This window comes from Loxodonta africana, chromosome 2 (assembly GCF_030014295.1).
Source record: "Loxodonta africana isolate mLoxAfr1 chromosome 2, mLoxAfr1.hap2, whole genome shotgun sequence".
Classification (NCBI taxonomy): Eukaryota; Metazoa; Chordata; class Mammalia; order Proboscidea; family Elephantidae; genus Loxodonta; species Loxodonta africana.
The window spans coordinates 210,202,016-210,216,718 of record NC_087343.1 but is presented as its reverse complement, the minus strand read 5'-3'; the positions used below and the strand labels follow the sequence as shown (position 1 = coordinate 210,216,718).

General features: G+C 38.9%; 1 protein-coding gene across 10 annotated transcripts in view; it reads right to left on the bottom strand.

Annotated features, from left to right (window-relative positions):
* The window catches only part of ULK2 (unc-51 like autophagy activating kinase 2), a 178,814-nt gene that overhangs the window by 71,976 nt on the left and 92,135 nt on the right, over window positions 1-14,703 (bottom strand). For 9 of the 10 annotated variants that reach the window (XR_010321043.1, XM_064279347.1, XM_064279348.1 and 6 more), the window contains 3 exons: window positions 9,454-9,599; window positions 2,816-2,896; window positions 368-654 (listed from right to left, as the gene is read on the bottom strand). Coding sequence is in view for 9 of the 10 variants with exons in the window: in XM_064279347.1 (XP_064135417.1) it covers window positions 368-654; window positions 2,816-2,896; window positions 9,454-9,599 (514 nt within the window). In the remaining variant the exon portion in view is untranslated. The remainder of the gene's footprint in view (window positions 1-367; window positions 655-2,815; window positions 2,897-9,453; window positions 9,600-14,703) is intronic. The other variant, XM_064279349.1, reaches the window with a different exon arrangement.

Below are 14,703 nucleotides of genomic sequence, written 5' to 3'. Positions count from 1 at the left end.
AGTTAATATGATGCATGAAATTTGCAGACCTGTCACGCTCTTTGGCACGGCCAGGAGTATAAACTTTGGAGTCAGTCAGACCTGGATTCAAATATTGGTTCTTCTACTTAGAGCCTGTGTGACCTCTGACAGTGCATTTAAGCTCTCTAAGTCTCAATTTCCTTTTCCAATTAATAGGGACAGTAATAGTTACCTACCATCGGACTGTTATTTTGAGGGTTAAATATGCTAATGCATATAAAGCACTTAGTAAGTATATTTTTTACACACAGTAAGTACTCATTAAATTACAGCCATTCTCATCAAGAATCCTTTCCATAAAGTACTATACTAGTTTATGACCTACAAAAGGGTTTAACCAACACACCTTAGTAGGAGAGCCAATGATTGTTGGCAAAGTAGTTTTAAAGAACCAGTCAGAACTCCGTGGAGAGGATCCCACGTGCTTGGTGGGAGAGGCTCCGAGGCTGCCGGGCCGACTGGGCTGAGGGGAGTAGCTGTACCCAGCCCCGGCATGAGAGGGGCACACAGGGTCAGAGTGCTGCTTTCTGAGCTTCTGCTTGTTCTGATAGATGTCGGTGAGAGTGGGGGTGCTCTGCAGTCTAGCACCCAGTAAGAGAGACTGTGGTGACTGAGCCTGTGGCACTGGAGAACCTACCAAGAAAATGAGTGCAGTATTAACTCAAATTAAAGAAGCATAGGGCAAAATCTTAAGACTTAAAAGATAATTTTTAAAATAATTCTGATGAATGCCTTTTTTTTTAATGAGATATTCTAAAAATTGTTTACTTGGTAAGAGACTACTTTCTGGCATCCTTTACAAAAGAATCATATAAGTACATCGTCTTCAGTATTCTCAGAAGATAGAATTTCATGTGACAGGTCTATCAGCAGTTTTTATCAGCAGCTCCCAAAAAACTCAAGATTAGTTTAAGGTCTCATTAGCACCAAAGAGAAAATATAGCTAATGGTTAAAGTTAATGAAAACAACAAATGCCTATATTGAAAATGATGATTCCTACTCTATAAAAAAAAATACATACATGGATATATCAATTTATCTCTTTTCTTACATAATTACTAAAAGAAGTTTCCAAAGTAACCCAGAATAACCCCCATTCAAATAAACAAAACAAAAACACATTAAACGCAGGGGATAAGATCAGGAAAATGGCACACCATTCCTGGATTTGTCTAAAGTTAACAAGTATATGGACATTTTACCTATTTTGTCAGTTTCATTAATGACACTTAAAACCTGAAGTATCCATGTTCTCTACACAGAAAATATCTGGCTACAAATATTCTTGATTCCTAAGGAAACACCACAGCAAGAGCCTGGGAGACAGGACCCCCTTTCCCAGCACAAATCTGTTGCTGCCAACCTAAAGCCCACTAAGCTTCCAGTTCCAGTTACAAATTCTTTGGAGTTTCCTGAAAGTCAAGCTACCACCAATAAAGTTAAGACGTCCAAATACTTCTTGTGACCTAATCATCATCTTGGGGCCCTGGTGGCGTAGTGGTTAACCAAAAGGTTTGCAGTTCGAATCCACCAGCTGCTCCTTGGAAACCCTACAGGGCAGTTTTACTCTGTCCTATAGGGTTGTTATGAGTTGGAATCGACTCAACAGCAACGGGTTGAGTTTGGTTTGGTTTAACCATCATCTTAAAGGAGCTCTGGTGGCACAATGGTTAAGTACTCGGCTGCTAACCAAAAGGTCAGAGATTCCAACCCACGAGCCGCTCCATGGGAGAAAAATATGACAGTCTGCTTCTGTAAAGATTACAGCCTTGGAAACCCTAGAGGGTTCCTATGAGTCAGAATCAACTTGATGGCAGTTGGTTTGGTTTGGTTTTTTAACCATCATCTTTCCAAAAAGAGACACCAATAGGAGCTTTGCTACTGACCACTCCTGGCTTAATCTCATCCCAAACCTGGTACTTAATCTTTCAGAACTCTGTTCTGCCCTTTACAGAAATAAATAAATAGAATTAGTGGCAAAATGTTATGACCTGGAGAAACCTATTTAAGCTTTATTTTAAAGAAAACACAAAATATAAAAAACTAAACTTAGAAGAGCATGCTTTTCTAAATAACACGATTCCTTGAATTGGTCCACCCCTCAAATGCATATACAATAGAATCTGACTTATAGAAGTGTTATTTATACATATCTTTTCAGGCATATATATATATATATATATATATATATATATATTAATATATATATACACTTTTTTTTATATATAAACATATATGTACTATATATAATTAAGCAAATAAACATCTACATTTCTTTTTTATGTGGCATTGACTAGTAGTTTTTAACAATAGTTTTAATCAAAATAATTAAATCTCATTTTCTAGATTGACTTTTATCTGCATGACAATAACCAAAATTTAGCTTATTTAATTCATAAGACTTATTTTCATAAAGGAATCATATACCCAAAAGGAGTATGATGTGCTAAAACATACCAGACCAAACCAAAAAAAAAACCAAACCCACTGCAGTCCAGTCGATTCCGACTCATAGCGACCCTATAGGACAGAGTAGAACTGCCCCATAGAGTTTCCAAGGAGCGCCTGGCAGATTCGAACTGCCAACCTCTTGGTTAGCAGCTGTAGCACATAACCACTTAATCACTATGCCACCAGGATTTCCACACATACTAGACCAAGATTCTAAAAAACAGGATAGCAGAATAAATACTTCATATTAACACTACTCTTTTGATAAAACTAAAAAAAAAAACAGAACTCATCCATTTAAACTGAATTAAGATTATTAATACACCAAATACGTTCTCCTACCTGAGGAATTTCTAGTCCTGGATTCATGGACCTGAGGATGTCCACAGCAGCACTGACTAAATTGCTCAGGAATAGTACCAACTATGGAAGATGGGGAAAGGAAGGAGAAATGATTCAAAAACCAATAAAGGACAGAAGCAAGCAACACATGCACAATTGCACGGTATACCGCAGTTTACAAAATTTTAGTTAGGATAGATTTAGTTCAACTAACACTTAGTGAGCAAACAATGTGCTGGGTGCTGAGCACATAAGACTAGAAAAACAAGGAAAAAATATATACCCTGCCTTGAAATAAGATCATCAGGAAAAGAAAGGCACATAAACCAATGAATATCTGAAACAGATATATGTAAAAGACAGAGAAAGAGGACAAAGAGTGATAAAGTGTTTGGAGGTTTTGATAGACCTGGAAAGGCTCAGGCCTTCCTCAAAAGAGCCTGCTACAGGAATCTTAGCAGACTGCTGGCCACGCTGAAGCCCCTCGGAACCCACCACATTTGTACAAGGCCATGCTTCCCTCAGACTGCTGCAGTTAATGGCTGAGAATGGTGGGGGTACTAATTCAGACCCAAACAGGCAGGTCAGGGAATTCTAACAATTTAGTACTTGGGAATGCCCCACCTGTCTGGCCCGTTTTCTTAGAATTAAACCATAGTCTGAAGCTCCTTCTGCCAATTCTCCTTTATTCCCCTCCCCCCTTTTTACAGGTGCTTTAGGCCTGCATATTTTTCTGAAGGGTTTCCCTGCCTATTCCTGCTCTCTCTCCCTTTATTCTTCAGTTATTTACCCCAATAAATCTACACATCTAACCTAACACTGAGAGAGAACTGGGGAAGGCTTCAGGATGCTTAAATAGGTAAGAGGAGTGTTATCTATAAAAAGGGGCACTGACCAAGTTATTAGGTCGGCAGACAGAGATCAGATCCTGAAGACTGGCCTTTTCCTTCAGTACAAGAATAAGGTTTGGACTATGTCTTTGGAGATGTCTCACGGGCTGCTGCAGGGGTGAAGGTGGGCCAAGATTTGTTTGAAGACGCTAAAAACAACTTCAAAACCATTAGAACAGGTGTTCTGGTGCTTCGAACCTTTTTTTTTTTTTTAATTATAATTGTTTGGTTTTGATAGGAGTTCTGGGCACTATTTCACCCCTTCTCTCTGTGCCTCCATCTGAGATTTCTTCCTATTAATCTAAGTTGTATCAATCAGGGTAGATTCTTCTCCTTTTAGAAGCGAAAATATTTTGCAATTTTGGGATCTGCCACCTCTAGGCTTTCAGCTCTGCCACCACGAGGCCCTGTCTGCACTCTCTCTCCTGCTCACCAGATTAATGTTGCTTCTCACCTCAGATTCCATGGTCCCAGTTGCGCTGGCCTCTATCACACATATTCTGGAGTGGAGTATTTTCTTTGTCTCTTAGTTTCACTGGAGATGTGGTCTGTGGTTTGTTTTTGTTTGGTTCAGTTCTTTTTTGTGTGTGTTGTTTTTTTTTTTAACAACTGGATGACACAACCTGAACCCATGAACAACAAAACAAAATGCTGCCCGGTCCTGTGCTATCCCTATAATCAGTTGCAGATTAGACCACTGTGATTCACAGGTTTTTTAATATAGAATTTTATTTATTTTGTTGTTACTGAGAATATACACACAAACACAAAAAAAACACCACACTACTTCAACAGTTTCTGTATGTTCCATTTAGTGACACTGATTATATTCTTTGAGTTGTGTAACCATTCTCACCCTCCATCTTAGGCTGGGGTCTCTAAAGAAGCAAAACCAGTGAAGTGTATCTATATGTAGAAAGAGAGAAAGAAAAGATTTATATTAAGAATATGATTCACACGGCGTAGAAGCTGGAATGTTCCAAGTCCGTGGATAAGGTTCACATAGCCATAAAGCCATAGGGGCTGGCAAACCCTAGATTGGCAGGTCAGACAGCAGGGCTCTGGCTCACGGGCTGCAAAGACCCATGAATCCCAAGATCGGCAGGCAAGACAACAGGTTAGCTGCCAGCTCAAGTTCCAAGAACCAAAGGTCAGGTGAACAGGAGCCAGCTGCAAAATTCAGTGCAAGCAAAAGCGCACAAACCTTGCCAGAAAGTCCAGCTATACTGGATGCAGGCCACACCATCAAGGAAACGCCCTTTCGACTTGCTATTCAAAGCAGATCCCATCATCATATTATATCAAATTTCATCATGGAAATGATTACATCATCATATGACTGCCAAACCACATCATAATTGCCAAACTACTGAGAATCATGGCCTAGTCAAGCTGACACACAACCTTTACGATCACACCCTCCGACTGAGTTGTTTCTCCCCCATTAACATAAATTCACTTCCCCCTAAGGTTTCTATCTAAACTTTTAAGTTGCTATTGTCAATGTGACCCCATACATACAGTTCTTAAAAGAGCATAACGTTCAAGGTAGACATTTTTTACTAGTTAAGCTAAACTATTATTTGGTTTTAAGAAGAAATCAGAGGAAATTTTTCATTTAAGGTTTAAAGATCATCTCAGGGCAGTAGTTTCAGAGGTTCATCCAATCTTCATGGCTCCAGGAAGTCTGGACTCCATTAAAATTTTGAAATTCTGTTCTATATTTCCCCTTTTGATAAGGACTCTTCTACGGAATCTTTGATCAATATGTTCAGTAATGACAGCCAGGCACTATCAGTTCCTCAGGTCTCATGGCAAAGGAGGCAGTTGTTCATGGAGGTAATTAGCTATACACTCCATGTTGTTGTTAGGTGCCACCCAGTCAGTTTCGATTCATAAGGACCCTATGTATAAGAGAACGAAACACAGCCTGGTCTTGCGCCATCCCCACAACCGCTGTTATACTTGAGCCCATTGTGAAAGCCACTGTGTCAATCCAAGCATGATGTCCTTCTTTACCAAGCATGATATCCTTCTCCAGGGAGTGGTCCCGTGTGATAACATGTCCAAAGTACATGAAACAAAGTCTTGACATTCTTGCTTCTAAGGCGTGTTTTGGCTGCACTTCTTTCAAGACAGATTTGTTCATTCTTCTGGCAGTCCATGGTATATTTAATATTCTTAACCTACATCATAATTTAAAGGCGTCAAATCTTCTTTGGTGTGCCTTATTCATTGTCCAGTTTTCGCATGCAGACAAGGCGACTGAAAACACCATAGCTTGGGTCAGGTGCACCTTAGTCCTTAAAGTGACATCTTTGCTTTTTAACACTTTATACCGGTCTTTTGCAGGTTTTCTCGATGCAATATGTTGTTTGATGTTTTCACAGCTGCTTCCATAGGCATTGATTGTGGATCCAAGTAAAATAAAATCCTTGACAACTTCAATATTTTCTGTTTATCATGCATGATGTTGCCTATGATGTGGTCCAGTTGTAAGGGTTTTTGCTTTCTTTATGTTGAGGTGTAATTCACACTGAAGGCTGTGGTCTCTGATCTTCATTAATAAGTGCTTCAAGTCCTCATCACTTTCAGCAAGCAAGGTTGTATTAACTGCATATCGCAGGCTGTTAACGAGCAAGTCTCCTTCTAACCCTGATGCCCCATTCTTCTTCATACAGTCCACCTTCTCAGATTATTTGCTCAACATACAAATTGAGTAAGTACAATGAAAGGATACAACCCTGATGCACATCTTTCCTGATTTTAAACCATGCAGTATTCCCCGTTCTAGTCGAAGGAGTGCCTCTTGGTCTATGTACAGGTTCCTCATGAGCACAATTAGGTGTTCTGGAATTCCTATTCTTTGCAATGTTACTCATAATTTGTTATGATCCACACAGTCAAATGCCTTTGCATAGTCAATAAAACACAGGTAAACATCTTTCTGGTATTCTCCACTTTCAGCCAAAATCCATCAGACATCAGCAATGATATACCTCATTCCGTGTCCTCTTCTGAATTCAGCTTGACTTTCTGGCAGCTCCCTGTAGATGTACTGCTGCAACTGCTTGTGAATCATCTCCAGCACAATTTTACTCATGTGTGATATTAATGATATTGTTCAATCATTTCTGCATTCTGTAGGATCACCTTTCTTTGGAATGGGCACAAATACGGATCTCTTCCAGTCAGCTGTCCAGGCAGCTACCTTCCAAATTTCTTGGCAAACACAAGTGAGCGCCTCTAGTGCTGCATCCTCCTCCTATTCCTCACTGTCCTTCCTGTAGTTCCAGGTGAACAGAGATCAACTGTCAAGCCACTTGCAAGCTATTAAGACTCCAGGCACTACACACTGAACTAAGAGGTAGAACGGAGGCACTGAGCATGGTACTAAGGCCAATTAACTGGGATGTCCCATGAAACCATGACTCTAAATCTTCAAGGAATGAAATCCCATGAGGTTTCTGGCTGTACACAATCAGCCTCAGTAACTACTCTTTTTTTTTTTTTTTTTTGTCACTGTTGTAATTATGTATCACACAACTTTTGCCAATTCAACTTTTTAAAGGTGTACAACTTATTGACAGCAATTACAATTATCGGCTGTGCAACCCTACCCTTAATTTTTCTGCATGTGGAAATCCAATTTTCCCAGCACCATTTATTGAAGAGACTCTTTTTTCCCCATCGAATGGACTTTGCACCCTGTCAAAAATCAGCTGACCATAGATTTGTGGGTTTATTTCTGGACTCTCAGTTCCATTTCACTCGTGTATGGGTCTAATGTTATACCAGTACCAGGCTGTTTTCAATACTGCAGCTATAAAGTATGTTTTAAAATCAGGAAGTATGAGTCCACTTACTTTGTTCTTCTCTTTCAACTTTCCTTTAGCTACTTGAGACCTCTTACTATTTCATATAAAGTTGAGGACTGGGTTTCCTATTTCTGTAAAGAAGGCTGTTGCAATTTTGATCAGGATTGTGTTTAATCTATAGACCGCTTTGAGTAGTACTGACATCTTAACAATATTAAGTCTTCCCATCCATGAACACTGAACATCTCTCCATTTACTTGTCTTCTTTAATCACTTCTATCAGTGTTTTAGTTTTCATGTCTAGTTAGATTTATTTCTAGGTATTTTATTCTCTTAGGTGTAAATGGAACTGTTTCCCTAATTTTCCTTTCAGATTTCTCACTGCTGGTGTATAAAAGCCCAAGTGACTTTTGTTTGTTGACCTTGTATCCTGCAACTTTGCTAAATTCCTCTATTAGCTCTAGAAGTTTTCTTGTGGACTCTGGGATTTTCTAAGTATACGATCATATCATCTGCAAACAGAGATAATTTTACCTCTTCTTTTCCAATCTGGATACCTATTTCTCTTTCTTGTCTTATTGTTCTTGGTAGGACTTCTAATACAATACTGAACAAAAGTGGTCAGGCTGAGCGCCTTTGTCTTGTTTCCAATTTTCAAGGGCAAAGCTCTCACTCTTTCTCCATTAAGTATAATGCTGGCTGTTGGCTTTTCATATGCCCTCAATCATATTGAAGGATTTCCCTTCTATTCCAATCTCCTTTAGGATTTTCATCAAAAAGGTGATAGATTTTATCAAATGCTTTTTCTGCATCCATAGAGTTGATCACGTGGTTCTTTTCCTTTGTTCTACTGATGTGATATATTACACTGATTGATTTTCTAAATGGTGAACCATCCCTGCATTCCTGGAATAAATCCATTTGATCACAGTGTATGATTCTTTTAATATGCTGTTAGATTCTATTTGCTAGTATTTTGTTGAGGATTTTTGCATTTATATTCATAAAAGATATTGGTTTGTAATTTTCTTTTCTTGTAGTGTCTTTATCTGGTTTGGGTATCTGGGTTATACTTGCTTCACAGAATTAATTAGGGAGTAGTCCTTCCTTCTCTATCTTTTGGAAGAGTTTCAATAGTACTGACGCCAGTTCTCTAAATGTTTGGCAGAATTCCCCAGTGAAGCCATCTGGTCCAAGACTTGTTTTGTTGGCAAGTTTTTGATCACTGATTTGATCTCTTCAGTTGTTATGGGTTTGGTTGGGTTTTTTGTTGTTATTTTGTGGTTTGCTTGTTTTAACATTCTCCTTGTTGCTGTATACAGTTTCCAGGAGAAGTGGGGAGATTCGTAACTAAGCTCCTACCATATTCCTAATAGAGCTAGTAGGCCCTGGTGAACTTAACTCAATGCCTATTGTATTCTAATTCTCATAAATCTGAGTGGTAAGTATACAGATGTTTTATGTACTTTAACCTAAGGTTTATGATCTTGAGTTTAGAGCCCAAACCCAATGGAGATGCTTTTTATACATAAAATCTATTTATATTCTTTCATTTCTAATAGAGGAGCTAACCAATTAACTCAGTGAGTCTCAAGAGGAAATCAGAGAGTAACGAAAACAAAACACCCAGAATGGAAATATTGAGATGTTCACCTGCTGTGAAGAATGTAACCAGTGTTACTGAACAATCTGTGTAGAAACTGTTGAATGGGAACCTAACCTACTGTGCAAACCTTCACCAAAAACACAATAAAATATTACTTAAAAAAAGGCGGGGGGGAGTTGGGAGTGGGGTAGTGAGAAGGATGGGGAAAGGCCCCCAATCAGCTAAAAGTCACTGCTATCATGAGCCACTGTTCCTAAAGGGAGTGTGTCATGTCAGCTTTGCTGCATGAAAAAAAGGAAAACAACTGCTTTAAACTCTCCTTACCCAAAGGGGAAGGTGAATAAGGCCTGGAGGACCCAGTAGAGAGCCTTCGTCCGACTGTTTGTACTGTGTCTGCTGGCACGGGAGAGCAGGATCCCAGCCGGAGGAAACCCAACGGGCTGGTATTAGACCTTCGTACAACTGCAGATCTGAAAGAAAAACAAAATTACCCACTTAAAGGGAGCCACCCTACTCATTAAACATGCTGAAATATGACCTTCTCTTACCATTTCTAACCAATCATTCAAATATGAGACCTGCAGTAAAAACTAATTTACTCAACACATGATCAGTTTCCCTCTGTGATTTTTATTTACATATTACTTATACCTTCGCCTTATCAATAGATGATTTGAGAAACATCTTTGTGATAACATTCAACTGACAGTTATAAAGAAAAGCTTCCTTCTGTCTGTGAAATAAGCACCACTGAATCAGAGAATTCTAGAAATGCCATACAAAACCTCAGAGAAAGAGTACAGATGGTATTCTAACATGGCAACGGTGACAGAGAAAAGGGCTAAAAGAACTGACTTCAATCAGGCTAATTCGGTCTCTAAAGAAGTCACAATCTACCATTTCCTCAGCACTGTATTACCAAATTATATTATATATTATAGAAACAAATTGATGTCCAGCAGCTTTCAGCTAATTAGTATATTATGCCAGGATGAGAGTTAAACTCTCACCCTAGTGAAATATTTAATCATTCTCTTTTAGGATTCTTGGATCAATCAACATGTACATACTGAACACTCACCATATACCCAGAGTTATAAAATGTGCTGTAAGGGAAGAGAGTGCTGACACACTGTGGGGAATGAAACCAGTGTCATGAAAAACTATCAAATGGGAAATCCATTTTCTCTGTAAACTTTCACCTAATACACAATAAAAAAAAAAAAAATTTTTTTTTTTTTTTTAATACACTGTAAGGGATTTAAGAGAAGAATAACTGGTGTTTATTTTTTTCACTGAAAAAAAAATACTGTTATACTGTTACTTTCTACCCAAGTTAATGTATACACATAATTTAAAAACAAAATAGCACTACAATGGTTAAATAAGTCCATAATCCCTTGTTTGCAAACCTGAAATGAAAAAAGCTTTAAAATTCAAAGGTCTTTTCATTAATCTTTTGGTGACAAAATCTGACAAGACTTGAATTCACTTGTAGTTAAGTCTGTCCTAAACTAAGTAAGCCATTTTAATTTTTATCCCTTTAGTGTGAATATTCATACTGAAAATGAATGAATGGCTTTGCCTCCACTGGAGGTATTCCATGACATATATTGCATATTATATCCCTTTCTAAAATCTGAGAAATTCTCATTTCTGAAACCTATCGAGCACCAGGGGTTTCAGATAGAAATGACTGTGACCTGTAATGGAAAAATCAACAGCCCCCTGTAATACACTTCTTGTACTGCCCCAGTCCTATTGTTCATAAAATATTACCTGGCACGGTCATAAACATTTACACATCTAAATCTCAACTATAGATTTCAATGATAACAGGGCAATAACTTTATTGAGAGGATGAGAGTGGAGCGGGAATTGGCACTGCTGTTGTTAGGTGCCATCGAGTCAGTTCCAACTCATAGCAACCCCATGCACAACAGAAGGAAATACTGCCCAGTCCTGCGCCATCCTCAAAATCATTATGTTTGAGCCCATTGTCGCAGCCACTGTGTCAATCCATCTCGTTGAGGGTCTTCCTCTTTTTCGCTGCCCCCCTACTTTACCAAACACGATGTCCTCCTCCAGGGACTGATCTCTCCTAGTAACACGTCCAAAGTATGTGAGACGTAGTCTTGACATCCTTGCTTCTAAGGAGCATTCGGGTTGTACTTCTTCCAAGACAGATTTGTTCGTTCTTTTGGCAGTCCATGGTATATTCAAAATTCTTCGTTAACACCACGGTTCAAAGGCGTCAATTCTTCTTCAGTCTTCCTTATTCATCATCCAGATTTCACGTGCATATGAAGCAACTGAAAATACCATGGCTTGGGTCAGGCACACCTTAGTCTTCAAGATGACATCTTCGCTTTTCAACACTTTAAATATGTCTTTTGCAGCAAATCTGCTCAGTACAAGGCATCATTTGATTTCTTAATTGCTGCTTCCATGGGCATTGACTGCAAAGTAATTCTTGACAACTTCAATCTTTTCTCCATTTATCATGATGTTGCTTATTGGTCCAGTTGTGAGGATTTCTGTTTTATGTTGAGGTCTAATTCATACTGAAGGCTGTGATCTTTGATCTTCATCAGTAAGTGCTTCAAGTTCTCTTCACTTTCAGCAAGCAAGGTTCTGTCATCCGCATAACAGGTTGTGAAGGAGTCTTCCTCAAAAAATTGGAACAAGAGCTAAATTTTCATCTATCATACAGAAAGTGAACAGGTAATACTTCCAATTGATAATTTTATAAACAGTATCAGAGGCATATTTAAAACTATGGAGGTACCATGTCTTTTACACAAATAACGTGTGCCTCCGCATTTATTTGCCAGCCACTCCGTCCCTTCAAAAGCACCCCATGCTAACTTTATTTTGGTAAAATATTCCCCTCATATCTGCCAACTACCTACATTTATTATTTTCTGGTATGACTCTATCATACCACAGAGTCTCTCCAAGTCCCCCCTTTTTTTTTCTGGAAACACTTCTCTGAAGCTCCTCCTCTGTCCTGTTCCAATCTGGTTATTTCCAAGGCCTTCTCCACGGCTGTCATCCTGGGGCATCTACTTACCACTCTCCTGCTTGGAATATCTTTTTCCATCCTTTCACTTTCAATCATTTACATCTTCAAATCTAAAGTGTGCCTTTTGTCGACTGTATATATTTGGATACTGCTTTTGTATGCAATCTGAGAAACTTTGCCATTTGAATGCAATGTTTAGCTTATTCACATTTAATGCTACTACGAGTCAGAATCAACTGGATGGCCACAACACTGACATGTTGGAATTTTTGTCTGGTATTTGCTATTTGTTCTCTACATGTCTCAAGTCTTTTTGGCTCCTCTGTTACTGTATTATTGCTTTCTGTGTGTGAAGAAGATTTTTTAGTATGTTATTTTCTTTTTTGAAACCCTGGTGGTGGAGTGGTTAAGTGCCATAGCTGCTAACCAAAAGGCTGGCAGTTTGAATTCACCAGGTGCTCCTTGGAAACTCTACAGGGCGGTTGTACTCTGTCCTATAGAGTTGCTATGAATTGGAATTGACTTGGTGGCAATGGGTTTTTGTTGATATTTTAGCTTTTTTTTTTTAAAAGTTATTTTCTTAATGGTTGTTCTAGGAATGTAATATGCATCTTAATTTATCGCTATCTGTTTCAGATTAATACTGACTTAATCCCAGTAAAACATAGCAACTTTGCTCAATATAGTTCCATTTTTTCATACTTCATTTGTACTATTGTCTATATATTACACCCATATATGTTAAAAACCTAACAACACATCGTTAGCTACTGCTTTAAGCAATTGAAAAAAATTAAGATATATACGTATATATACACATGCAGGAAACCCTGGTGGCGTAGTGGTTAAGTGCTATGGCTGCTAACCAAAGGGTCGGCAGTTCGAATCCGCCAGGTGCTCCTTGGAAACTCTATGGGGCAGTTCTACTCTGTCCTATAGGGTCGCTATGAGTTGGAATCGACTCGAAGGCACCGGGATTGGTTTTGGTCTATACACGTGCATGTATGTCTGTGTATATATATGTACATACATGTATGTATTCACACACATGCACACAGTCTTGTGTATTTATCCACATATTTACTATTTCCAGTGGTCTCCAGTCCTTCCTGTGGATTCAAGTTACCACCCAGTGTTACTTCCCTTCAGCTTGAAGGGTTTCCCTTAGAGCTTTTGTAGGGCATGTCTGCTAGCAAGAAATTCTTCCAGTTTTTGTTCATCTGGGAATGTCTTTTATTTCACCTTCATCTTCAAAGAACTGTTTCTCTGGATTTAGAATTCTTGTTCTTAGGCTGTTTCTTTTTTTCTTTCAGCACTTTGACTATGTCCACTACCTACGCCCACTACCTCTCACCTCCATAGTTTATGATGAGAAGCCATCGGTTAGTAATTTTGTTGTTGTTCTATACATGCTGCTGTTGTTAGATGCCATTGAGTTGATTCTGACTCATGGCAATCCCATGTGCACAGAGTAGAACTACTCCATAGTGTTTTCAAGGCAGTGACCTTTCAAAATCAGATCGCCAGGCCTATCTTCTCAGGCACCTCTAAGTGGGTTAGAATCATCAACCTTTTGGATAGTAGTCGAGTGCTTAACCATTCATGCCATCCAGGAACTCCTCTATACATAAAAAGCAGTTTTTTCTTTTGCAATTTTCAAGATTTTTTTTTTTTCTCTTCGTCTTTGTCTTTGAGTAATTTGATTGTGATGAACCTACATGTGGATATTTGTGTTTACCCTATTTGGGCTTCAGTAACATTCTTGGGCCTTGTCTTAGTCATCTAGTGCTGCTTTAACAGAAATACCAAAAGTGGATGGCTTTAACAAACAGAAATTTATTCTCTCACAGTTTAGGAGGCCAGAAGTCTGAATTCAGGGTGCCAGTTCCAGGGGAAGGCTCTCTTTATTGGTTCTGGGGGAAGGTCCTTGTCATCGGTCTTCCCCTGCTCTAGGAGCTTCTCAGCACAGGGACCCCAAGTGCAAAGGATGCACTCCCCTCCTGGTTCTTCATTCTTGGTGGTAGGAAGTCCCTCTGTAACTCTGCTCACTTTTCTCTTTTATATCTCAAAAGAGACTGACTCAAGATACAACTTAATCCTGCAGATTGTGTCCTGCCTCATCAACATAACTGTCTCTAATCCTGCCTCATTAACATCATGGAGGTTAGGATTTATAACACACAGGAAAATTACAGCAGATAACACAATGGAGGACAGCTGTACAACACTGGGAATCGTGGCCTCGCCAAGCTGACACACATTTTGGAGGACACAATTCAATCCATAACAGGCCTGTAGATCCCATTTTGGTTACTGTACTCTTCCACCTTAGAATTTCCATTTGGTTCTTTCTTATAGCCTCAGTTTCTCTACTGAGTTTCCTATTTGTAGAGTCATTGTCACCATATGTTGCTTTTAACTCTCTGAACATATTTATAACATCTGCTTTGAAGTTCTTGTTTGCTAACTCTGACATCTGGGCTCACTCAGAGCCAGTTTCTACTGACTACTTTTTTCTTTGATTATGGATCACATTTTCCTGTTTGTTT